At 41.2% G+C, this 25,729-nt stretch overlaps 1 protein-coding gene across 1 annotated transcript in view; it reads left to right on the forward strand.

The window, feature by feature from the left end:
- TRPC7 (transient receptor potential cation channel subfamily C member 7) overlaps positions 1-25,729 on the forward strand; it is a 165,091-nt gene that overhangs the window by 106,499 nt on the left and 32,863 nt on the right. The window contains exons 4-5 of the mRNA XM_049787363.1: positions 14,175-14,339; positions 25,442-25,658. Coding sequence (XP_049643320.1) covers positions 14,175-14,339; positions 25,442-25,658 — 382 coding nt within the window. The remainder of the gene's footprint in view (positions 1-14,174; positions 14,340-25,441; positions 25,659-25,729) is intronic.

The raw sequence follows: 25,729 nt of genomic DNA on the forward strand, positions 1-25,729 counted from the left end.
GTCAGTCTCCTGAATAATCCTAGGATTATTCAAGCCAGGAACAGACCCTAAACTCTTCTGGATCTACATCCCAAAACCAAGTGTGTGTCTATGTGTGTATCTATATATACATTATATGTGTATATGTATATATATGTTTAGTGTGCACACACATATAAAAGTGCCTACATCAAAATTATTGATGTATGTTATCTTTCTTTTTTTTTTTTTTTTTTTTTTTTTAATTTTTTTTTATTTAAACACCTTGATTACATACATGATTGTGTTTGGGTTTCAGTCATAAAAGGAACACCACCCATCACCAGTGCAACATTCCCATCACCCAAGTCCCAAATCACCCTCCTCCCCACCCAACCCCCGCTTGTACCCTAAACAGGCTCTACATTTCCCTCATACATTCTCAATATTAGGACAGTTCAAAATGTAGTTATTTCTCTAACTAAACTCATCACTCTTTGTGGTGAGCTTCCTGAGGTGAGCTGGAACTTCCAGCTCTTTTCTCTTTTGTGTCTGAAAATTATTATTACAAGGGTGTCTTTCATTTTTCTTAAAACCCATAGATGAGTGAGACCATTCTGCGTTTTTCTCTCTCTCTCTGACTTATTTCACTCAGCATAATAGATTCCATGTACATCCATGTATAGGAAAATTTCATGACTTCATCTCTCCTGACAGCTGCATAATATTCCATTGTGTATATGTACCACAGTTTCTTTAGCCATTCATCTGTTGAAGGGCATCTTGGTTGTTTCCAGAGTCTTGCTATGGTAAATAGAGCTGCAATGAATATAGGTGTAAGGAAGGGGTTTTTGTATTGTATTTTTGTGTTCCTAGGGTATATTCCTAGGAGTGGTATAGCTGGATCGTATGGGAGCTCGATTTCCAGTTTTTGGAGGAATCTCCATATCGCTTTCCATAAAGGTTGAACTAGACAGCATTCCCACCAGCAGTGGATAAGAGTTCCTTTCTCTCCACATCCCCGCCAACACTGTTTATTCTCATTCTTTGTGATGTGTGCCATTCTCTGGGGTGTGAGGTGGTATCTCATCGTTGTTTTGATTTGCATCTCCCTGATGATTAGTGATGTGGAACATTTTTTCATGTGTCTTTTGGCCATGCGTATTTCTTCTTTGTCAAAGTGTCTGTTCATTTCTTCTCCCCATTTTTTGATGGGGTTAGATGTTTTTTTCTTGTAAAGTTCTGTCAGTGCCTTGTATATTTTGGAGATTAGCCCCTTATCTGATGGGTATTGGGTGAATAGTTTCTCCCACTCAGTGGGTGGCTCTTGTATCCTGGGCACTATTTCCTTTGAGGTGCAGAAGCTTCTCAGCTTAATATATTCCCATCTGTTAATCTCTGCTTTCACTTGCTTGGAGAGTGCAGTTTCCTCCTTGAAGATGCCTGTAATGTCCTGGAGTGTCTTGCCTATGTGCTGTTCTATATATCTTATGGTTTTGGGGCTGATATCGAGGTCTTTAATCCATTTGGATTTTACCTTCGTACATGATGATAGCTGGGGGTCTAAGTTCAATTTTTTGCAAGCGGCTATCCAATTGTGCCAACAGCACTTGTTGAAGAGGCTTTCCCTGCTCCGTTTAGGGTTTCCCGCTCCTTTATCAAAAATTAGTTGATTGTATGTCTGGGGAACATTTTCTGAGTATTCAAGCCTATTCCACTGATCTGAGGGCCTGTCCTTATTCCAATACCATGCTGTTTTTATAACTATTGCTTTGTAGTACAATTTAAAGTTGGGAAAAGTAATTCCTCCCATATTTTTTTCCCAATGATTGCTTTAGCTATTCGAGGGTGTTTATTGTTCCAAATGAATTTCAAAAATGCCTGATCCACTTCTTTGAAGAATGTCATGGGTATCTTTAGAGGGATAGCATTAAATCTGTATAATGCCTTGGGGAGTATTGTCATTTTGATGATGTTAATCCTGCCAATCCACGAGCAGGGTATGCGTTTCCATTTCCGCGTGTCCTCTCTTATTTCTTGGAGCAGAGTTTTATAGCTTTCTTTGTATAGGTCCTTCATATTTTTAGTCAAGTTGATTCCGAGATATTTGAGTTTCTGTGGCACTATTGTGAATGGGGTTGTTTTCTTAATGTCCATTTCTTCCTTATTACTATTGGTGTTGACTATATATTTAAATACAATATAGCAAATATATCACTGCTAAGTTATATATACAATTCTCTACAAAAAAAACTTGGAAAATCTGGTATAATAAAGAGATAGCTATAAATTAATTCCAAATAGTTTCTTCTGATTCCTTTGTTTATTCTGATTATTTATTTGATAATTTAAAAAATATATGGCCACACCACCCTACCATGACTCGCATTACCCTCAAGTTACTGATTTTATACTAGAAGAAAGCAGTTTAACAATTTTAAAAAATATCTCAAGTCTATATTTTATTCTTTTATTTAATTAAAATATATGAAGGAGCCAGGGAAATAGCTCAGAGTTAACTGTATATGCCTTGAATGTGGAGGGCAGGCTTCTATAACCAGCACTGAATAGTCAGTCTCCTGAATAATCCTAGGATTATTCAAGCCAGGAACAGACCCTAAACTCTTCTGGATCTACATCCCAAAACCAAGTGTGTGTCTATGTGTGTATCTATATATACATTATATGTGTATATGTATATATATGTTTAGTGTGCACACACATATAAAAGTGCCTACATCAAAATTATTGATGTATGTTATCTTTCTTAAAGTCTCTGAACAAAAGTTAAGAATTACTCTTGGTAGGAAGCCTGAGTGGTAGCGCAGTAGTAGGGCATTTTCATTGCACACACCTGACCTAGGACGAACATGGGTTCCATCCCTGGCATCCCATATGGTCCCCCAAGCCAGGAGCAATCTCTAAGTGCAGAGCCAGGAGTAACCTCTGAGCACCACTGAGTGTGGCCCAAAAACAAACAAAAAAATTGCTCTTGAAAGACATACTTTGTTGCTGTTTGATAACAAAACCTCTTTCTCTAATTAAGAACTACAGAAATTGAGGCCAAAGTAATAGTACAGCAAGTAGGGTACTTACCTTGCACCTAACCAATCCAGATTCAATCCCTGGCACCCTATATGGTCCTCCAAGAACTGCCAAGAATAATTCCTAAGCAAAGAGCCAGGAGTAGCCCCTGAGCATTTCCAGATGTGTCCCAGAAAAAAAGAATTACAGAATGTATGGACAAATATTCCATTATTGACCATATCTTTTCTTAAAGTTTTTTGGGGGGCCACACCCGGCATTGCTCAGGGGTTACTCCTGGCTGTCTGCTCAGAAATAGCTCCTGGCAGGCACGGGGGACCATATGGGACACCGGGATTCGAACCAACCACCTTTGGTCCTGGATCGGCTGCTTGCAAGGCAAACGCCGCTGTGCTAGCTCTCCGGGCCCTTAAATTTTTAAAATACATTGTGCATAACTCTTTGAAGAGGGCTTAAGACAGACATGCTCTGAAGCCACAAATATATTTCAAGGGGTGAAGCAAGTGCCTTTCATGCATGAGGCCAAGTTCAATCCCAGCACACAGCCCCTGAGCACCATGGCTTTAGCCTTGGAAGCCTGAGTGCTATTAGGCTCAAGGAGACCAGAAACACCACCAGGTAAGAGCACTGAACTGTCAGCCAGATAGGCTGAGTATCCCTGAAAGGGATCCCCAAACCCCTTGAGCATTGCTTGGGAGGACCCCAAAAACAGATATCAATATTTTTTTTTGGTTGTTGAGTCATACCTAGTGGTGCTGAGGATATACTCCTGGCTCTGAACTCAAGGATCAATGTCCTCAGGCTCAAGGAACCACATGGAGTGTTGAGGATTAAACCTAAGTCAGGCATACGCAAGACAAGCTTCCTACCTCCTTGTTCTTCTGCTCTGTAATAAAAAAAAATCTCCATTTCTGACTTAAATACTATTAGTTGCCGCCTACCATCACCACTGCCTCCTAAAAATAGACCAATACTTGGGTACACACACACACAAGAAAAACTGTTTGTTGTCATTGTTTTTCTGAAGGCTTGAAAACTTTTTTCAGTTTGTCATCACTGGTCATTTTATAGACAAACTGAGGTCTGAGAAATCAAGCTACTAGGCAGTGGCAGAGCGAGGAGTGGTACCAGTAAATAGATCCCAGAGCCACTTTGTGTTTTACAACCCATAAAAGTCATAAAATATATGGGGCCAGAGAGATAGCAGAGCTGTAGGGTGCTTTCAGGACGGTGGTTCAAATCCCTGAGCGTAGAGCCAGGAGTAACCCCTAAGCACTGCCGGGTGTGACCCAAAAAACAAAACCAACAACAAAAAAAAAATACAGACAGCCACAGGGAAAGTTGCAGTTATGGCATCAACCTGGGAATGTGATCCATCAAACCTCAGATGCATAAGAACTGTCTGGAATTAGAAACCTTTTGAGTAAGATGTCACTTGCAGATGGGATTTGGCAAAGGGCCCCCAATTCTAATGAGGCTGTTTTGTTGCTAAGGACTACACTGTCCTAGGCAAAAAATCTGGCTTTAAGTAGTGCCTGTACTGACCTGGTTTCTGACACTGTGGTGACCAGGCATCCAGCCAATTGCCCAGTCAGTTGTTACTCTTCTTGTCTGCATACTGAAAAGAGGGTCCAGTACTTCATCCTTAGTCTGATGACTCACTCCTTTTAGAAAGATGAAGTTGGTGAAAATTTTGGCTTTGAGTCCTTCCCCTAGTACATTTTTTATTTTTATCTGCTTTGGGATTTGGCTGGTCCGCAGACAGCAAGATGCAGAAATTAGCATTCGAATAGAATATTGACTCATAAGGGCACCTCATAGCTTAGAGAAATCACCATGAACCCTCAAGACTTGACATATCTACCTGATTTTAAATCTACCTATTGGAAATATTGAGTAGCATTTCAAAAGTCTATCTTTGAAGTTAGACTGCCCTGGGTTCAAATCCAGACCCTGTTATAATCACCTCTGTGATTCTAAATAAATTACTTCAATTTTCTGTGCCTCACACCCCCAGATTTAAAATAAGAAGACACAAGCAATCAATGTGAGGGTAAAAATAATGACTTTCAGGGGTCAGAGTGATAGCACAGTGGTAAGGTGTTTGCTTTGCATGCAGCCAACACAGGACAGACTCTGTTCTAATTCCAGCATCCCAGATGGTTCCCCCAAGCCTGCCAGGAGTAACTCCTGAGCACCGCTGACTGTGACCCAAAAACCAAAATAATAATAATAATAATAATAATAATAACAACCATCAAATACAGACCTTGACATAGACTAGATATTAGACTAGATATTTTTAATAATGATGATGATGATGTATGAGCTTTCTGGATTAATGTCAATGAGCAAAAGGTTCATGGCAAACACAGAAATTGAGCAATACTCAGCCATTCAAAAATTAATCTTCAATATCTAATTTAGCTGCACATTTCAATATTTCTCTTGACAATATGTAGAGAATCTACATGGATTTTCATGGCCTCTCTGTCTTCCCTCTAGTAAAGATGTGAAAACAGTTCAATGTTCATCAGACACTGAGTAAAGAGGATTTGTTCTATTTACAAATTTTTCTAGGATGATGAGTCACAGAAAATTATGGAACAAATCCCGGAGGTTCAAGATGTGCAATATATCAAATCACTCAAGAAATATTTACTAAGCATTTAGTGCATGCAAGACATAGGTCTGCACATTGGGGACATAATAAAACATTATTTTTCTCAAAGAGCTCAAAAAAATAAGATTTAAACACCAGAGTAAAGCTATTCACAATGTGATGTAAGAGCTATGACTGCCAAGAAGTGAGCCATAGAACAAGAACCAGCAGAGTCAATACATCTCAGGGTGCTGAGAGCACTGGGAGAAGATCTGGGTCTGAAAGGCTGACTGAACAGAAATAGAGAGGAGCAGAAAGATTTTCCCTGACTCGCACAGGTGGAAGAGAGTGACTGTTTGGAAAGATGAAGGAGAGTTGCTTGGTGCCTCAGTGGAAGGAGAGCAGATGGGACTTGTTGCTGAGACAGGACTCCTGGTGAACCGTGAAAATCTAGACTCAGCGTGCCCTCAGCATGCTCTCAGCACTCTGCCACCAGGAGGAGTCAGACAGGGTCCCTGTCATGTCACCTGAACTTATGAAATGGCTTATTCAAGTCTGGGAGAAGTCCGAAGTGTGTGTACTAGAGTCCTTGAATCCCAAATCTTTAAGCACAGGCCTGTTCGTGCAAATGGTTTTCAGAGACCATTGTTCTCTAGCTGGTTAGAGAGAACCTGCAAGGTCATGGAACAGTCCTCAAAGCCACTACCAATCTCGGGCATTTGTGTTAAGGAATACTGGAAATTAGAGATTCCCACGATTGAAATGGGAGAGTTTTTCTTGTCTCCCTGCCCTTTGATATTTGAGTACAAGGGAACAAGTTCACAACTAAACAAATACTATCAAAGCCCACAAATGTAAAGAACCTCCAAAAGTGCTCATCTTTTCTTGATACCTAGTAAACTTCCACTGCCTGGATAGACCCTCGGCTGAGCAAATAATCAAGAATAGTATCAAAGGGTGGTTGGGGGTCATCTGGAACCAAGAGAAAGGCATCTCTAGAGGCATCCACACTTAGAATCTTTTTTTTTAATTATGACAACAAAGATGCAAAGAAAGAGGACAGGGTAAAGTTACAGTGGAAGCCCAATCACCCATAAACAGAATTCTCGGTAGTCCCATCGATGATATCCCAGCCTTGAACTTTCAGCCAAAGAACATTAAGAAAAACAAAACTGAACCCATGTACAATACAATTACTTTGTCCCTCAAATCCCCAGTTGTAGTACATACTATTTCTTAGCAGCACACAATATAATCTAAAGACATTAGATTTATGTAACTCCTTAAACATTGAGGGCAAAGTACATTTCTCTAGTTCCATGCACATGCTTACTAGTTTAAGTTAACCTCAAAAGTTTTAGTGGGTTGTTTTTCTTAAGGATTGGAGTCAAGGGAACATAGTAAAAAACGGTATTAAAGTGGCATTTGTTTGCATAGGCCCACCAAAACATAAGGGACATGGTCTAAATACAAGGAGACCCTACCACACTTAGAATCTTCTAGCAATGAAGGTGGTGTCTGCAAGATACTCCAGTGGTCAGCAAAAAAAAAAGAGAATGTTTGAAAGTGTTTACAGAGGTGAGAAGGGGCAGTGTGCCAGAGCAGTGAACACAAAGAACCTAAATCCCCCTGAGCTAAGCACCAATTTTCCAATTGCTTGGCCCTTCTATGGTGAAAATTAATTCAGTCTGTTAGTAAAGAATTCAGTGAATTACAGTCATACCTCTGTTTAGGGCAATTGCTTTACTGAGCTTTCCAGATTTTGAACAGGTTTTTTGGCAACTTTGTGTTCAGCAAGTTTACTGCTGCCTTTTTCCAACATGTGTCCCTGTTTTTTCAACAGAAGCATGAGCTTACTTTGTGTCTGAGTATCACATTTTTTAAATGTATACTGTTCTGGAAATAATGCCACTATCCACTTAAAAGCAGACCCCAGCACAGTATAAACATCACTTTTCTAGGCAATGGGAAACCAGAATCTACTGTTACACTACAACAGTCCCCCCTCACTGGGGTAATTTAGGCATGAAACTTCTGGTCCTAAGGCACACCTATCTGTTCATCATGTCTCCTGGAGCATGAGCAAGCTGTCAGCCTCTTGGGCCTATTCCAGAGTTCTGGGCTCCTGCCACATCACAGAGGCAACAGGTCAGGAAACCACCAGGGTCTTGGGATAGCACCAGGTTTTCAGTCTGGACACAGAGAACTTCCAGCAGGTTTCCTGTGATTGGTGCTACTCACTCCAGCAGTTTGTCTGAGTAGTGTTCATTCTTTAATCATCACTAAAAACCCAGAAGAAGATATCAAGGGAATTGTCCCTCGTCTAGTAGATGTTCAAATAGACATGTAACAGTGATAAAGGGAGAGATGAAGAATCTCATGAGACAAGAGAAAGAGATTCTCCCCTGAGTGTGTAGGATAAGCTTTCAGAGAAGACACAGTTACTGAACTGGGAAAAATTAGGATGTGTCCAAGTGGGAGGAGAAACATTATAGGTAGCAGAAATACTTTGAGCAGAGGCTCTAAGAGTCTTTCATCTTAAGACTTGCTCTGGGTAGAACTTTGCTGGAGTTTGGCAAGTGAAAATGGGGAGCAAAAATAGCTAAAGTCAAATCCTTTCCCTGCCCCAGCTTTGTTCTTTCTTTCTCCATCCTTACCCTCCCTTTCCTTTGCTTCCTGTCTCCCCATCTAAAATCCCTACTATGTCCCTGGCCCTCAAGCTATCCTAAAAGTGCAAATCGAGTAGATGTGAGATAAGTAAGAATGCCTACTGTTCCGCAGAAGAAAATCAAAGATCATCTTTTCTCTGGAGGAAAGGAAAGAGCTAGAACTCTGGCCAATTAGGTTCCATAGAATTAACAGTCTTTGGCACCTTTGAAAATCACAATGTCAGAGAAATATCCCTATCTTGGCAGAAAAAAAGAGACTTGATAGAGGCAGGAAAATTCAGTTGGTATTTTAAAGAAGTAGTTAAGGATGTTCACTCTGGGGCCACAGAGAATGTAAAATGCACTAAGACATGATTTTCATGCAAAAAAACTAGGTTTGATCCCAGCACCACAAGGACCAATGTGATCTAAGGACCACCAGGAACAGTGCCAGAGCACAGAGCTGAGAGTAGAGCCTATGCATTTCCATGCTGTCCCCTACTCAAAATAAAGTGTCCACACTGAGACCAGTTCAAAGGATTGGAGAGCATATTTTGCATGCATGGGGCCCAGGCTGATCCCTGGCATCCCCCAAAGTCAGGAACAAACCCCTAAGCATCACCGAAAGTGACCTAGACCTTCCTGCAAAAAAATTTTTTTTCTCTCTAAAGTCAGATTTGAATATTCTAGCTAATCACAGTGCCATCAAGTTAACAATGGGCTTTAGAATTCCCACTTCACTGTCCAATGACTATTAAGTAGAACATTTTCACAATATGCTCGGCATATTATGATCCTTATGAGTGGCCATAAATGTCTGCCTTTCAATGTTTTATATATGACAAGGAACTAAAACTAGGAAGGGCCTAACTTTGATTCAACCAAAACTAGAGAATTTTGGAAGGCTCTAACTGGACTGGAAAAATACCAGGTTGTGGCATCCTGAATGCACCGGCTCTCAGTTGTGTGACTGTGGACTATCTGAGCTGACCCACCTCCAATTTCTTCCTGCAAGAGGAAATATAATACACTTTCATTTTTATATGAGTTACATGTACAAACAACTATTTTCTATAAAGATAGTATTAAAGTTACAGATCACAAAGTTCCATCTAGTAAGAGGAATGTTTAACCAAACCATGACCATTCAACACTCTATTGATTATACAAATTCAATGCACTCCAGGGACTAAGATGATTATTTATACAGTCATGCAATATAAATAGTAGGAATAGAAGCAATGACAGAGCCTATCTGTCAAACTATGCAACAGGACCCATGTTCTGCGCCCTGGACATTTTTTCCTTACTTATGAATTACAAAGCTAGGAACATGCTTCAGAAATCGCAGATCTGAGACTTGAATCTGAAGGCTCCAGCCTCTGAGGCTGCACAACAAAGCATTCTACAAACTGCTAGCAAGAGAAGTACCGTTCACAAGTTTCAAGACCAGTTGAAGCAATGTAGAAGCACATTACCTGTGACAAAGTGTCATGCTCACCATCAGATATCTCACAAGAAAGAAGGACCCAAGGGAAAGGACACTGGGTGCACTTTTTAATGAGCAATTAGGTACTGACTCACTTGCCCATCACAGGGGTGGTTTTTCCTGGGGCCTGCAAAGGTGTTACTCCTAAGACATACTTCAATCTCTGAGTTAGAACTGAGAATTCCAGGTGACAAGAATAACAATATTTCCCTGTGGTTCTAATGCTGAGCATAATGCTTAATAAAAGAGGAGCAGTAAGAAAGTATTCAGGGAAGAGGGGTAGAGAGAGGGAGAGGAGGGGAGAGGAAGGAAGGAAGGAAGGAAGGAAGGAAGGAAGGAAGGAAGGAAGGAAGGAAGGAAGGAAGGAAGGAAGGAAGGAAGGAAGGAAGGAAGGAAGGAAGGAAGGAAGGAAGGAAGGAAGGAAAGAAGGAAGGGAGGGAGGGAGGGAGGGAAGAGGGAGGGAGGGAATCAGAAGAAAGGGAGGGAGGAAAGTAGGAAGGAAGGAACGGAGGAAAGGAGGAAGAGAGGGAAGGAGGAAGGAAGGAAGGAAGGAAGGAAGGAAGGAAGGAAGGAAGGAAGGAAGGAAGGAAGGAAGGAAGGAAGGAAGGAAGGAAGGAAGGAAGGAAGGAAGGAAGGAAGGAAGGAAGAGTAGAAGGAAGGAAGGAAGGAAGGAAGGAAGGAAGGAAGGAAGGAAGGAAGGAAGGAAGGAAGGAAGGAAGGAAGGAAGGAAGGAAGGAAGGGAGGGAGGGAGGGAGGAAGGGAGGGAGAGAGGGAGGGAGGGAGGGAGGGAAGAAAGAGGGAGGGAGGGAATTAGAAGAAAGGGAGGGAGGAAAGTAGGAAGGAAGGGAGGAAAGGAGGAAGAGAGGGAGGGAGGAAGAAAGGGAGGAAGGAAAAGAGGGAGGATGGAAGGAAGGAAGAGCGGAAGGAAGAGCGGAAGGAAGGAAGAGTGGAAGGAAGGAAGGAAGGAAGGAAGGAAGGAAGGAAGGAAGGAAGGAAGGAAGGAAGGAAGGAAGGAAGGAAGGGAGGGAGGGAGGGAGGGAGGGAGGGAGGGAGGGAGGGAGAGAGAGAGGGAAAAAAGAAAGAAATAGAATCCAAGAAAAGTAAAATAATTCAAGAGAGATAATTCAACAAATGGAGAACATGCTTTGCATCAGGAGGCTAGGGCTCAGTCCCAAGCACCATGTAATCTCCTCAGTGTCAGGATCCTAACTGGCTGGCTCTGGGTTATTTTTTTTTTTCTTTTTCCATGGCTCTGGTTTTTTTGTCCTTCTTTGGACAGTCTGTCTCAGAACATTTCTAATCCTTTCCAATCCTTTCTCGCAACTTCACTTCTCTTATTTTTCCTCCTCCCTCCTCCCATCCACTTCTCCAGAAAGTCTATCCCAAAAATACATTTTTTGCTTTATTTTTCTCTTAAGAATCTGCTCAATTCTGTGTAGGTTCACCTTAATGATCACCTTAAGTGACCTTTAAGCTCACCTTGAGTTCAGTTTCAGGTCACAATAAACTTTCTCTGCTCTCAAGGGTATGAATTCTATTGAAAGCAAAAAGAGTCACACCAATTCCATAGCGACGAATGACCCTCACAGTACTCGATGTCTCAGACCCAAATAATTAAGGAGCAAGACTGACCTGAACAAAGCGTGTGGGGACATCCGCCTTTTGATCATGCCATTCTTTAGGGTTTTAGTCCAAAGAAAGCAAACTCAAGCCAGCACAGTTTCTTTTTAGCCCCGGCTCCATTCCAGCCCTGGGACTTTCTTCCATGTATTCTCCTCTGACCCTGATTTTGCAAATTCTGCCCCATTCCCCAGGAGTTCTCTTTACTTTGCGCCAAGGCTGAATGCTCTTTTGGCAGGTTTTCTTTGTGTCTTGTTGGTCTCCTTCATGTTATTACTCTCATCTTCCCTGGGGCATAAATGATATTTCTCTGTGCCATGAAAGGGTATTAAGGTGGGGGACAGAGAAGCACTTGATAAACACTGAGCTACAGGCCATGCATTTGTCCCCAAAGACCTGCCACCAGAACAGCAAGCTGCCCCATAAACAATTCTGATTTCTGCTCTCCACCTCTGTCACCTTGCTGGGAGCATCATATTATAAAGCCTTTTTAAAAAAGTAACAGCACATTTGGAGCAAAGCTGCTTTATTATGGTGCAGAAAGTGGTGGAAATTATGAAAGTTCTTAGCAGAGGACAGAGCCTGGTGAGCACAATCTTCCTTTGAGGCAGCAGGGGCCAGACAGTCAGTCAGTCTCACCTCCAGCAGGAGGTACAGAAGCCTGAACAGGGACCAGGCCTGCAGCCCGCCTGAGAAGCTGCAAAACTGAGAGACCCAGGGGAAGCCAGGGAAAGCCTCTGCTGTTCCACTGGGAGGAACCTTCTAATTCTGATATTTTTATCCAGAGTAGGTCATTTCAGCACCCACAGAAACATAACTGCTGAGAACCAAATCTAGTGCTCCCACACATACCCACTATCGCTCTCTGGGACCTGTACTGAGACCAGGCAGTTCTGATAATTGCTGTAGCTCCTGCATAATGCTCTGTGAAACTCTAGGAGTTTCTAGATGGACAGGGAAAATGCAGAGCTTTTGTCTTTAGAGGGAAAGACCACCAAGGCCAACTTCAACAATGGCTAATGTGAATATGAAAATGGGCCTCATTCACAACTAATGTTTGATTAACAGCAGTTACTAGGGTACTGTAACAGGGAAAAAGTCAACACTGACATGTCCTCACCAATCACTTAGTGGCTCCTGTAAGCTCTGCATTAGTCTAGAAATCCCAGCTACAGAGGCTCATGGTTGTCCTAAGTGGAGCTTAAGAACAGAGCAGAATTGCCAGAAGTAAATAACAGTACTTCTTGTCTCAAGGAAGAAATACTATTGAGTATCATTTTCTCAAACAGAAGTTTTCTTAAATTTGTTGGGGTTTTGTGTGTGTGTGTGTGTGTGTGTGTGTGTGTGTGTGTGTGTGTGTGTGTGTGTGTGTGGTTGGTTGGTTGGTTGGTTGGTGGAACACACCCAGCAGTACTTAGAGTTTACTTTTGCTCTGCTCTCAGAGTGATCTACTCATAGTGTCAGGAGTGATCTACTCCTGACAAAGATCAGCGTACCATATGGAGTTCTGGGGATCAAACCTAGTTCGGCAATATGCAAGGCAATCACTCTATCCTCTGTACTCTCTCTGGCCCAGTGTTTTCCTAAGTTTAAATTAAATGTTGTCTATGACCAGTTTCCACTGGCAGGACACAGAGTCAACTGAGCAAATGCTCAGGTAGCACCAAATATTTTTTAATACATATTTGTTTACAACACCTTAGGTAACTTTCTGGATGGTGTAGGAGAAAGATGTCGCATATTAATTACAGGTATTTCATGGGCAACTTTGACAGCAGAGCTAAGCTGAAATGGCTATATGCTCTCTGTGCATCTTCCATTGTCTCACTCTTATGTCTCTGCTTTTCTTTGGCTTGTTTTGCTACTGAGTCCACCCAGTAAGAGATGGTTGCCCAGAGCTCCCAAAATTACATGTGAACTCCCTACTAACAAAAGAGACCTCCCTGTTTCACTCAAAGCCTTGAATCACGGCCTCAGGAGAGAAAAGCAGATCAGCCAAGTCAAAGTCAGGATTCCATCACTAGTGCCATAAGCTATAGATGGGTGTGAAATCAACAATGGCTAGAGAAGGTCAGTCTTGTAACCTAAGCATTAGGGTAGCATTAAGAAAGACAGTGCTGGGGGGAAGCCACTGCATAAGAGACACAATGTGACAGTGCCACAAAACCTCATGGGCCCAAACCAAACACTACTGAAATCCAAGGGGGAAATACTAAGGAGCTTTCATATGACCTTTGCAAATACTGGAAGCACTATATTTTTAAGACTATACCAGAAAAGGGAACCTCTCATAATGTTTCATTTACACCTACAAGACAAAAGATTCAGAGGTTAAGAAGTAGCTGACCAATTGGCTAACGGCTAATAAATGGAAAAGCAAAAATCCAGACACATGTGGAACTCCAAAGCCTCATTCATGCTTCATCCATTCCTCCCTGCTGTCTCCCAAGCTGGGTGTCTGGGCAGGGTCAACCAGGTGTCCAAAAGCTGGTGGTCATCTCCTACGCCTGCACTGTCTCTAGACCCTCAGCATGCTGAGCAAGTAAGCAGCCTGTCCTGTGAGAACTCTGGCCACAGCATAAAGACATGCCCAACTCCCCAATCCCTTCTCCCCATTTCTTCCATCCTTCCCCCTCCCAGAATCCCCACATCAAAAGGCCCCCGCATGTACCTGACCAGCCTCTCTGGCTTCAACACTCATCTAGGTGACACTCAATAGAACGTTTTAACCACAGGTTGTATATTGTTCAACTGCTACCAATGCCATTTTCCTGTTTGCGTTTTGTTTTTGTTTTTGTTTTTGTTTTTACAGTTCGTTGCTCATCCTAACTGTCAGCAGCAATTGCTTACCATGTGGTATGAAAATCTCTCAGGCTTACGTCAACAGTCTATCGCTGTGAAATTCCTGGCTGTCTTTGGAGTCTCTCTAGGCCTCCCTTTTCTCGCCATAGCCTATTGGATTGCTCCGTGCAGCAAGGTACAGACCGCTTAAGGTGCATGTCGTTTGTCGTTATTTCTCTCTTTTATCTTATTTAAATCAGCACCTGATCATTTCTAACTTTTAGAGAAGTTTTTGAAATGGGGGGGGGGCCCTAATACACCTACAAAAAGTATAATACTGGATGAAGAAAAGGGGAAAATGTGTATCCGCTGTTTATATTTTTTTAAAAGAAAGGAATGCTAAAATGGGAAATTTCAAACTTAGGAGGCATAATCTGACCAAACCCAAAATCAGAGAGGGCATAGGCATTTATTTCTTCTAACGCTAAAGAGTATTAAACATGCAGCCATACTTACATAATAATATTAGTAATGTTAGAAAGAGCCAATGTTTATTGAGTACTTTCTTTAGTCAATCCTTTTTGGGAAAATATTTATTTTACTCCCTGAATTATATTATGACATATTCACTTTATTGAGTCAGTTCAGAAAAATTAAGTAATTCATCGGCTACCAGTCAGGCGTGGCCTACGCTGGGAGGACACAGCAGACCCCTCTCAACATCTTCCAACTTTTCCCTAGCTTCCTTGATTGGATTCAGCCCACATGGGCAGCTAATTAGGTCACAAGGAGGGAACAAAGGAAGACCAGCTCAAAGCTGCAAAGCTGCATTCCCTTATCTCAGTAAAGAGTTTAGAGCCTACAATTCACAGAAAGAGGACAACTCACAAGGCTGTACTTCATAGCCCACTCCACCATCACTGTCACCAACCACTGACAAAAGGTCACAGAATGTGCCAGCGGTCATAAAATCTGGGGCAAATATTGGTCCTAAAAAACAAGATAAACCAAGTAGAAAAGACATTATTGTAATAATGCTCAGAAATGAGGGCTGGAAGAACAGGCTCACGATATGAAGCTCACCTCAAGGAGGGGTGAGTACAGTTAGAGAAATAACTAATCTGAGAACTATCAGAACAATGTCATTGAGTGAGGGGAGTAGAAAGCCTGTCTCAAATATAGGCAGGGATGTGGGTGGAGGGAGATCAGGTACACTGGTGGTTGGAATGTTGCATTGGTCAAGGGTGGGTGTTCTTTTTGTGACTGAAACCCAACTACAGTCATGTTTGTAATCACAGTGTTTAAATAAAGATATAAAATAAAATAAAATTATAAATTTTATTCTAAAGTTCTAATATTCTAAATTCTAAATTTCTAAAATTCTAAACTCTAAATTTCTAGAATTCTAAATTCCATTCTAAATTTCTAAATTTTAAAATTCTAAATTTTTAAGATTCTAAATTATAAAAAAAAAAAAAGAAAGAAATTGAAATGCTTCATATGATCACTAACGGTTCCCAAACCAGCATCGACCTAGTGATATGTTCTAAAGGAAGTAAACTTTAGGGACTAACATTTCTGTAGAAGAAACAGAAATATGGGTATGTTAGCTCCACAGGAAATTAGGTCAACAATGAGGTTAATCTGGACAGTTCCACTGAGAAAGAACTCAGAATGAAGGCCCATGAACTCAGGGCAATGGTGAGACCATCAAGAAAGGCATATAATTGCCTGCCTTTGCACAAGAAAGCCCATAGAAAGATGAGGACACATACTCAGTCTTCTACAGAATACTACAAAAATGAAAAATTCTTTACATGACTGAAACCCAACTACAATCATATTTGTAATCGGGTTGTTTAAATAAATATATTAATATTAAAAATATTTAAAGATCCTGGGTCACAGCAATAGTCCCACTAGGCCAAACAGAGGCATTAGATGCAAGAGGTCCTCACACCACATGGCCCAAAGCACTGCCAAGAAGTGATCCCGAGCCCAGAGCCAAGAAAGGCTCCTAAACACTGCCAGGTCTGCCCTCCCACAAATATATCAAAATTAAAGTTCTCACAATGGAAATTTGAGAACTACTACTTTAGACCCACTGAGGAATTTGTTTGTAGTCTACCACACCACATATTGTAAATCAGAGTTCCCCATATAAAACATATATTAAGTGAAAGTAACTCTTTTCTGTGCTTCATTATAAGTTTCCAAAAAGAAAAATAAAAGCACTAACTAAATTTAAAGTTACATTAGAAATGGTTTTAAGCACCCCCCCTTTATTTTTTACCAGCATGACCTAAGTGTGCTTTGCAAGTGAAATTAATATATTCACCTAGAGTCGAGAGAAATAAGAATGCCTGTCTCAACTCTCCCCAAACCCCACACTAATTCTAGGCCACTCAATCATTAAAGTAAATTAGTAGGAAAACACTGATAATTCTCACTTTTATAATAAGATAAAACATAACAGTTCAGGAACCTAGAGCTAGGTAACAGTAGCAAATTGCTTTGTCTTGACAGCTTAATGGTTTGGGAAAATATTCAGCAAAAGATGCTGAATTGACGACTAAATTTTTTTAATTTCCAGTAAGTTTGAGACAAATAATTCTAACTGATATCATGCTGATGTGATGTTTTGTTTTGTTTTTGAAGTGTGGGAAGAAGAGAACAATCTAGACTTTGTTGGGCCACCAGCAATCTTCTAGAATATTCTGGAGCAAATGATTGCGGGGATGTTTTGCTTCATGGTTAAAGTTCCATCTTCTTTGTTCAGATGCATAGCTGTTTAACATTAGTGTCCTTACAGCTTCTAAAATATTGACACAACAGATAAATATGAACTGCTCAACTCCAAACACTTGTGACTTCTGCGTACTTTCTAGGCCCCAGGTCTGAGATCATGCAGTAATGTAGGGTGTGTCCACAGCTAAGAGACAAGTGTTAGGGCCCGGAGAGATAGCACAGCGGTGTTTGCCTCGCAAGGAGCCGATCCAGGACCAAAGGTGGTTGGTTCGAATCCCGGTGTCCCATATGGTCCCCCGTGCCTGCCAGGAGCTATTTCTGAGCAGACAGCCAGGAGTAACCCCTGAGCAATGCCGGGTGTGGCCCAAAAACAAACAAAAAAAAAAACAAACAACAAAAAAAAGAGACAAGTGTTAGTCTATTACGTAAGATAATTCTTGAGAACATCCATCATTATGAGAGAAGAGTTCCTTAAGAAAGAGCTAGTCAAACTTGCTTTGAGGCAATCAAGAAATAAATAAATAAATAAATAAATAAAAACACCATAAAAACAGTCAAGATATTTTTAGTCTTTCACCATTTAGAAAGAAATTTTTCAAGTTTAGCAAAGATATTATAATGCTAAAGATTTCAGAGGAGTCACAGCTTCTATGTGAAGAAATATGCCTCTTTAAGCCCTCCTTGGTCCCAAAATACAATATTCTCTCAACAAGAATGGAACAAGGGAGAACCCTGACACTACTAGCATCCCTCCTTGAAGGGACTACCCTTTCATATAACTCTAGTAATGTTACAGAAAAGCAATGTCATTTCACAAATACCAATTAATGACATTATTACACTTCCCTCAAAGCATGAGTAACTTAATACTCCTTCACAAAATATTCACAAAATGACCACTAACCATTCAATAGTCCACCGATGTCCAACAAATGCTGAGTTTCCATTTCCTAACTGTTGGTGCACTTACTTTCTAAGAGTAGCTATCCAATAATAGGAACTATTAGAGAAACCAAAGTGATTTAATTAGCCTAAAAAAACTCACCATTTCCTCCCTACTTAGTTCCCAAGAGTATCAATTCTATTTGTATTTAAGTTTCTGGAGGTCCCCTAAACACCAGCAAATAAGGAAACTGGAAGGGGGGCAGGGAACTAGCACAGAGATTAGGGCGCATGCTCCCACCAGTACCTCTTGTAATCCTCAAATTTTCCTAATGGATTACTGGGTCTGATTGGGTAAATACCATGGAAGTGGCCCCTGAGCCCCTTAAACACCACTTAAGAAATCTCCCTAACACACACACACACACACACACACACACACACACACACACACAACTCTCAGGTTAGAGTTGTCAACAGAAGTTGTGCTCACAGAGTGGTGGTTAAAAAAATAAGTAACATGTAAGTCATCACTGTGTTCCTAGAGTGTTTTTGCAAGGCTGGAGACATACTTTCTCCCCTGGCAGTCAGAGCCAATAAGGAGAAAAGTGATTTCATTTATAATCTTTCATCCTAGTCACCAACCAGCTCTTGGAAAGGCCGGACTCCTCACCTGAGTGGAGGCCCTCAGAGGACTGTGTTCCAGAAACAGCCCTTTGTCCTCTCAACAAGGACCCGATGCCAGAGTAGCTAAACCACTCTCTGTCCTGTGCTTGTCCATTGTGTGTCCCACTCTGGGCTGTGTACTAGCATGTGAAAGTAAAAGAACAGCAGTCACCCCCTGAGGGCTGGAAGCTGCCTTCTGGTGGTTGGGTCCGCATATCAGCACTGTGGAAGTGCTGAGAAACCACCCAGCTTCTCCTGACAAGTCCAGGCAGAAAAACCAACCTTTGTAAGACATCTTAGCCTTGCTGCTCAGTTAACTTTATAAAATAGTTCCAGGACATGGCAAGAACTGTAAGCAGCTTTAGCTGATTCACTGATGGCTTTTCATCCTGGACAAATATTCAATGCTTTCCAAAATCTCCAGCCCCGTCCCAAAGAAAATCAACTGATAAGTAAGGATCCTGTAACCCCAAGGTTTTTGAGGACCTCTGCATTACCTTGTAAGCACTGAAAAGATTTGAAACCAAGGTCCTTAGTCAATTAGAAAAGCACAGAGCCATCACTGAAGGCTTCTGGGTCTTCCACATCTGTCTCTACCAGAATACTTCTCTCAATCCTAAGAGCAAGTGATGATTAATAGAATACTATTATGGAAGCTGAGGGTTGGGGGCCAGGATAAAAAGCATGTTTTGCTCTTGTGTTAGAGAAGCTTCTGTCCACAAATTCAAAAGGAGTGTCCAGCTCCTTCCCCTGCTGGAATGGGCTAAAGAATGCAGAAGGCACATCACTCTCCTCCTTAGTTTGCCTGGCCCAGCAGCACCCTCTCCTCAGTTATTTCCTGCTACCAATTTGAACCTATTTCGTTGCCACTAGAAAGACAGCAACTTGGAAGGGAAGAACCAACTAATCCATTGCTTTTATCTCTGTAGCCTTTAGCCCCATTCTATATGCAAATATTACTCTGCAAAAATTGTGGCATAAATACTTAAAGATTATTTCGGTTCCCTTAGGTGAACTCTTGAACATAAGCGCTTCCATTTCCTTTAAAGTCCTCCTCCTGCACCACACCAGACCCATACAGTAATTACTATTTTTTTGTTTGATTGGTTTTTTGGGCCACACTCGACAGTGCTCAGGGGTTACTCCTGGCTCTGTGCTCAGAAATCACTCCTGGCTCAGGGAGACCATATGGGATGCTGGGACTCTAACCCATTTTGTCCTGGGTCAGTCACATGTAAGGCAAATGCCCTACCACTGTGCTACCACTCTGGCCCCCAATAATTATTATTTGGGATTTTTTATTTTGTTTTTTATTTGGTTTTTGTTTTGGGGACATGCCCAGTGATAGCTCTAAGGGGTTACTCCTGGCTCTGTGCTCAGAAATCACTCCTGGAAGGCTCTGGGGACCATATGGGATGCCGTGGATCGAACCTGGATCCATCCAGGTCATCTTCATGCAAGGCAAATGCCCTACTTCTGTGCTATTGCTCTGGCCCCAGTAAATACTATTTTAACCACATTTTCTTTTACAGATGAAAAACTGTGATACAAAGGGATTAAGTAATGTGGCAAAAAACTATGAGATTGTGATTTAAACCTAGAATCTTCCCTTCTTAGCCACCACACACATATACATACAGTCCTACAAATGCAGGTGGGGACACACACTGACACCTTACCCCACTGCACTTAAGCAATTTTATATCTTCATCACAGAAAACAAAGATCTTAGCTGATGATTGTCACTGGACGGGTACTGAGATTTTTAGAGTGGGTAGGACTTTTCCAGAGGGAGGAAAATCAGAACTACTACTCTACATATTATCCCTTTTCTTTTTTTTTTTTTTTTGTTTGTTTTTGGGCCACACCCGGCGTTGCTCAGGGGTGACTCCTGGCTGTCTGCTCAGAAATAGCTCCTGGCAGGCACGGGGGACCATATGGGACACCTGGATTCGAACCAACCACCTTTGGTCCTGGATTGGCTGCTTGCAAGGCAAACGCCACAGTGCTATCTCTCTGGGCCCATATTATCCCTTTTCTTTCTTTAGAAGCCCTTTCTTGAAAATCCCACTGGGGGGTGGGGGGGGCAGGTAATAGTAAAGTGGTTAAGGTGTTTGCCTTGCATGCAGCCAACCCAGGTTCAATTCTCCGCATCCCATAAGATCCAGAAGTAATTTCTGAGCACAGAACCAGAAGTAAATCCTGAACACTGTTGGGTGTGACCCAAAATCTAAAGAATAATAATTATTATTATTATAATTAAATCTCACTATGACTAATCTCTTCAGTCACCAAAGACTACATTTATACGAAAAGACTCTGACAAGTGAAAAGACTCTGCTTAGAGACACCCAGGGAGCATGCTTCCCCCACAAAGGAAGATCCCAGAGCCCTACATATTTTAATTAGGAATCTAAAGAGTAAGAGATGTCAAGGATATGGCTCAAAGGCAGTGCTCTTGACTCACCAGTAGGATGATACTCTGCTTTCATGCTGGGCTTCACATTAGGAATACATGGAGATAGAATGGGAAGAAAAAGCAGGCACAGAGGTATGTATCATTAGGGTGCTGATGGCATATAGGTAAAGTTACTGTGAACATCAAAAACCATAAGGGCCAATGCTCTTGTGGAAACATGTGCCCAAACTCTAACGATTTAAAAAGTCAGTCTATTAAGAAAAGTTAGAGGAAGCTAGAAAATAAGCTTCCCTGGGTCACTGATGGAGGGACATTGATCCTAGTGGGGATAAACTGTATGCCTGAAACTATTAACAGCACTGTAACTCACAGTGCTTAAATAGGACCTGTTGGTTCTATTATTATTATTATTATTATTATTATTATTATTATTATTATTATTTTCTGAAGGAAGCAAACAAGAATCTGGCATTAGATTAACAAGTTTCTATGTAATACTTAAAACTTCCTCTTGGGCCAGAGCAATAGCACAGAGGTTGGGTGTTTGCCTTGTCAGCATGCAGCTGACCCGGATCGAACCCAGATTCGATCTCCAATATCCCATATGGTCCTTCTGGTCTGCCAGGAGCAATTTCTGAGCACAGAGCCAGGAGTAATCCCTAAGCGCCACCAGGTGTGATCCAAAAACAAACAAAAAACCTTCCTCTTACCTTGGACATGTCATGCTTCTCCTTAGTAGGCTAGATCCAAAGTTTGCCTTGGGTAGGGAGAGGCCTCAAAGGGCCAGAACACATGCTTTGCATAGCACCATCATCCCAAGCACTCAAAGAGTGACCTCCAAGCACAAACCTAGGAAGTTATCCCTGAGCACCTGAGCCATAAAACAAAAGAAAAATAACAGACTTTGATTCTAGTCAGTTTTCCACCTCAAGGTTCTTGAACCCTTGCTAGAGACAACTGAAAATTGACACCAAGGGAGGGAGGGGCCCCAGCAGTATGCACAAGTGTGAAACAAAGAAACACCACAGCATCGCCAAGGATTCAGCCACCACCCAATTAAGTGCCAACAGCACTGTGGTAAGAGCCAGCAAGAGGGCATTAAATGAAGAAGTGTGTCAGCTAGTAAAAACAGAGTTCCACTGGGGGTTCACAGTAGTCACTAAGGAATAAATTCAAACAGTGCTCACTGCTCTCACCTTTATGTAATTCTTACAGCATAAGCAGAACCCAGCAAGTTTGGGCTGAGACTGAGACTCAGACATCAAGCTTGGATATCCAGGTCTGTCATGAGCCCATGAGTCCTAAGAAACAAAAAAGTAGCTATAGACCAACTGAGACCCAGCAAAGTTGATTCCATATGGCAATGGACCAAGGCCTACAGCTTGGCCACCTTGAATGCTTAATGCTATTAGCAGCCCAGCTTTAATGGCATGTCAGCTAAGAGCAGTAGCATTTCAGTTGCTATTGCTTCTTCCTTTTAGATCACCTTATTCAAGGGAAACATTTTCCCCAAGTGAAATTTTGCTTCAAAAAGTTGCTCTGAGACATAAATAGAGAATATTACCCTAAAAAGAGACATAGAGAAAAAGATAACCACTGAAGTGATTTCATCACATCTGACCTTTATCAAAGTTTTACCAGATAAGAAGATACATTCAAGTCCAGGAGAAAATAGAAAAAGAGCGTCAATTCCTGACCTCACTCTCCTCCCTGAGGCTTAGATCAAATATGAACTGAGCCCAACATACCTTTCTAATAATCAGAAAACCTTTGTCTCAGGGATTTTTGCATATGGCTTTCAGTAGATATGTTTTTTATAGACCCAATGTCTGCTGAAAGATAACTTGAAATAGACAACAAAAAGAATTCTGAATTTCCTAAACTAGGTCTTCTCAGGAATTCCCAAGGCTGCCTGGATGCAGTGACAGATTCTTATAATCGTGCTTGGTGAAGAAATGAACCAGTATTCCATAACCTCATACACAGCATCACAGATGTGGCTAGCTTAGGTCCCCAATAGGGGTCATTATTAAACTCTAATACATTAATTTTTTAACCAGGGTTCTCAGTGTTCTCCACTGTCTTATGGCATTCCCAGGGCAATTCTGAGCCAGACACAAGATCCAATGTTCCTTACCTTCTCCTTAACTTTCCCTCTCCTCCCTCTCTGCTGACCACCCTAAAGCCACTCTCCGTTTTCCCTTGTCTCTCACCACTCTTGCAGGAACAGGGTGACAAGAAGCCCCATATCCTAGAAACAGCAAACTGTTCTAGCATCAAGCTGGAAGATGGGGCTCCATGATGCCACCACCTTCATTGAAAAAATAAAATGAGTTTGATCATAGCATATAAGTCAAAATGAAGCATGTTTTAGTTGTATTTTATAATCAATTTTGTTAAATAGTTCTTTCCTTTAATATTTAACATTTGCATTCTAAAGTTAATATATACATTATTACAAATGACATTTCATGATTCCTAAAAGACAATAATGTGTCTTTTTTATTGTTATTGTTACCCCAGCTCTGCACTCAGAACTGCAATCCTGGTGGGCTCAGGGGACCATATGTAATGCCAGGGTTGAACCTAGGTCTGACTCATGCAAGGCAAATGCCTACCTGCTGTACTATCACTGCAGCCACTAATGTGCCATTTTAAAGATGTTTATGGGACCTTTAATTTTCATGTAAACTTGTTTGTCTATTTCTAAAGTCAATTATAAGAGAGCCATGTGACCATCTGAAAAATGCAAGAAATTCCAAAAAAAAAAAGTTTCCCAGAATGAGTATATTCACAATGCCCAAATTTGAGCTGCATTTAAAGAAAAAAGACAAGATCAATCTTTTTGAAATTTTAATATGGTATTAGAATAATAAATAATCTTACTCTAATAACTATAATAATTAAAGTGGATTGCTACCATACTGAAGCATATTAAAGAAACATTATCAAGCTATTCAATTTATCAATGTTATGTTAAACAGTCATAATTGGGAAAACCTTACTTGAACAACCTCTGTAATTGATCTTCTACTGAACCAATATTCTATCTCTGGAGTAATATTTCACTCCAGGACTCCTAAACGAAGGCAGAATATGAACATCAATTAACAAGTCCAATTATAATTAAACATCTGCCCTGGAAAAGAAACTGGGTTTCTGTCTTTGTTCTCATCTTACTAGCTTACCTAAATGAGGAGTAAGATTTGGTGTGCCCAACTGGTCCCTGGAACTGTAGGAACTGTCTAAACAGCACCTCATCATCAGGCCCAGTGTTCAATTGAACAACTTGGTTGACTGAAAACTGCCAGAAATAATACCTTGGGTCCTGAGCATTACTTAGAAACTACCTACCCATTACTATCCAAAAAAAAAAAATTGGTGCTTAGGGGAGGATAATGGCAGTGGCCTGGAAAAATAACAAGTGAGTTCACTGAGTCAGCAAGAATTCACTGTGAAGTCCCCAACTAGTCCTCAAAGATTTAAGTAGCCTGAGTGGCATACCTTGAGAAGAGGAAACCAACACTGTCTCCATAACAGGGCATTCTGGATTATTCCAGGTTCATGTGAACAAAAGGCCAAGTTCACTCAGCCATAAGAATATGAAAAGCTTTAGAGTTGTGTCACAGAGGTTACTGTTTGTACATGTACACATGAGGTTCAATTAAATGAGTTTCTAGTATCAAGAGGAAAGTCCTTTATATATGAAATGTCATAATTAAAATGGTTATCAAGTAGAAATTTTAAAATATGTGCAACAGAATCCATGAAAATCAAGCTACATTTCCAAATTAAAGGGAAAACAGCAAAGACAGTACCTAGTGGGAGATGTATAACTTTAAAGAAATTTACCAAGATGTAAGAAACCCTTAAGAGAAAAGACCACTGAGAATAAAATTCAAGAAAGTGCCACATAAACCATCATATAGTGACTAGTGGGGCCGGAGATATAGCATGGAGGTAAGGTGTCTTCCTTGCATGCAGAAGAACAGTGGTTTGAATCCCAGCATCCCATATGGTCTCCCGAGCCTGGCAGGAGCGATTTCTGAGCATAGAGGTAGGAGTAACCCTGAGCACTGCTGGGTGTGACCCAAAAACCAAAAAAAAAAAAAAAAAAAAAAAAAAAAAGAGAGATAGTGCCTAGTATTTTTTGTTTGTTTGTTTGTTTGCATGGATGGATGGATGGATGGATGGATGGATGGATGGATGGATGGATGGATGGATTTTAAATTCAAATTTGTATTTAGACAAGATTTGGCCCCATATTCAATGGCCATAGGAATCCATATGGTCAGGGGAGCTGAGCTGTCTCACCAACTGCAGTACATAGCCAGCTCTGTACTATCTTACCTCATCGCACCCACCAGTTCTCCAAACAGCCAAGATCACCCTTAGAGCAAACAAATGTTATCACATATCACCTCACATTCAAAAAATGTAGAGAACATAACCTGGGTCCCTGAGCAATTTGTATCAAAGTTGGTACCATTTAAAATGAGCAAAAGCTTGGCTGGTTTTGAAGAAAGACCTGTGCCCTTTTGGAGCTGCCACTCTGATGAATTTTGTCCATACTTCCTTTCCAGCTAGGACGAACCCTGAGGAGCCCTTTCATGAAGTTTGTAGCCCATGCAGTTTCTTTCACCATCTTCTTGGGATTGCTAGTAGTGAATGCATCAGACCGCTTTGAAGGGGTGAAAACTTTGCCAAATGAGACCTTCACAGACTACCCCAAACAGATCTTCAGAGTGAAAACCACACAGTTCTCCTGGACAGAAATGCTCATCATGAAGTGGGTCTTAGGTAAGTCACTCACTCTATCTTTTGCTCTTTCTACCCCTGATTTTATTAGGATTTTGCACATCTCTGACTTC

This window comes from Suncus etruscus, chromosome 14, assembly GCF_024139225.1.
Source record: "Suncus etruscus isolate mSunEtr1 chromosome 14, mSunEtr1.pri.cur, whole genome shotgun sequence".
Lineage (NCBI taxonomy): Eukaryota > Metazoa > Chordata > Mammalia > Eulipotyphla > Soricidae > Suncus > Suncus etruscus.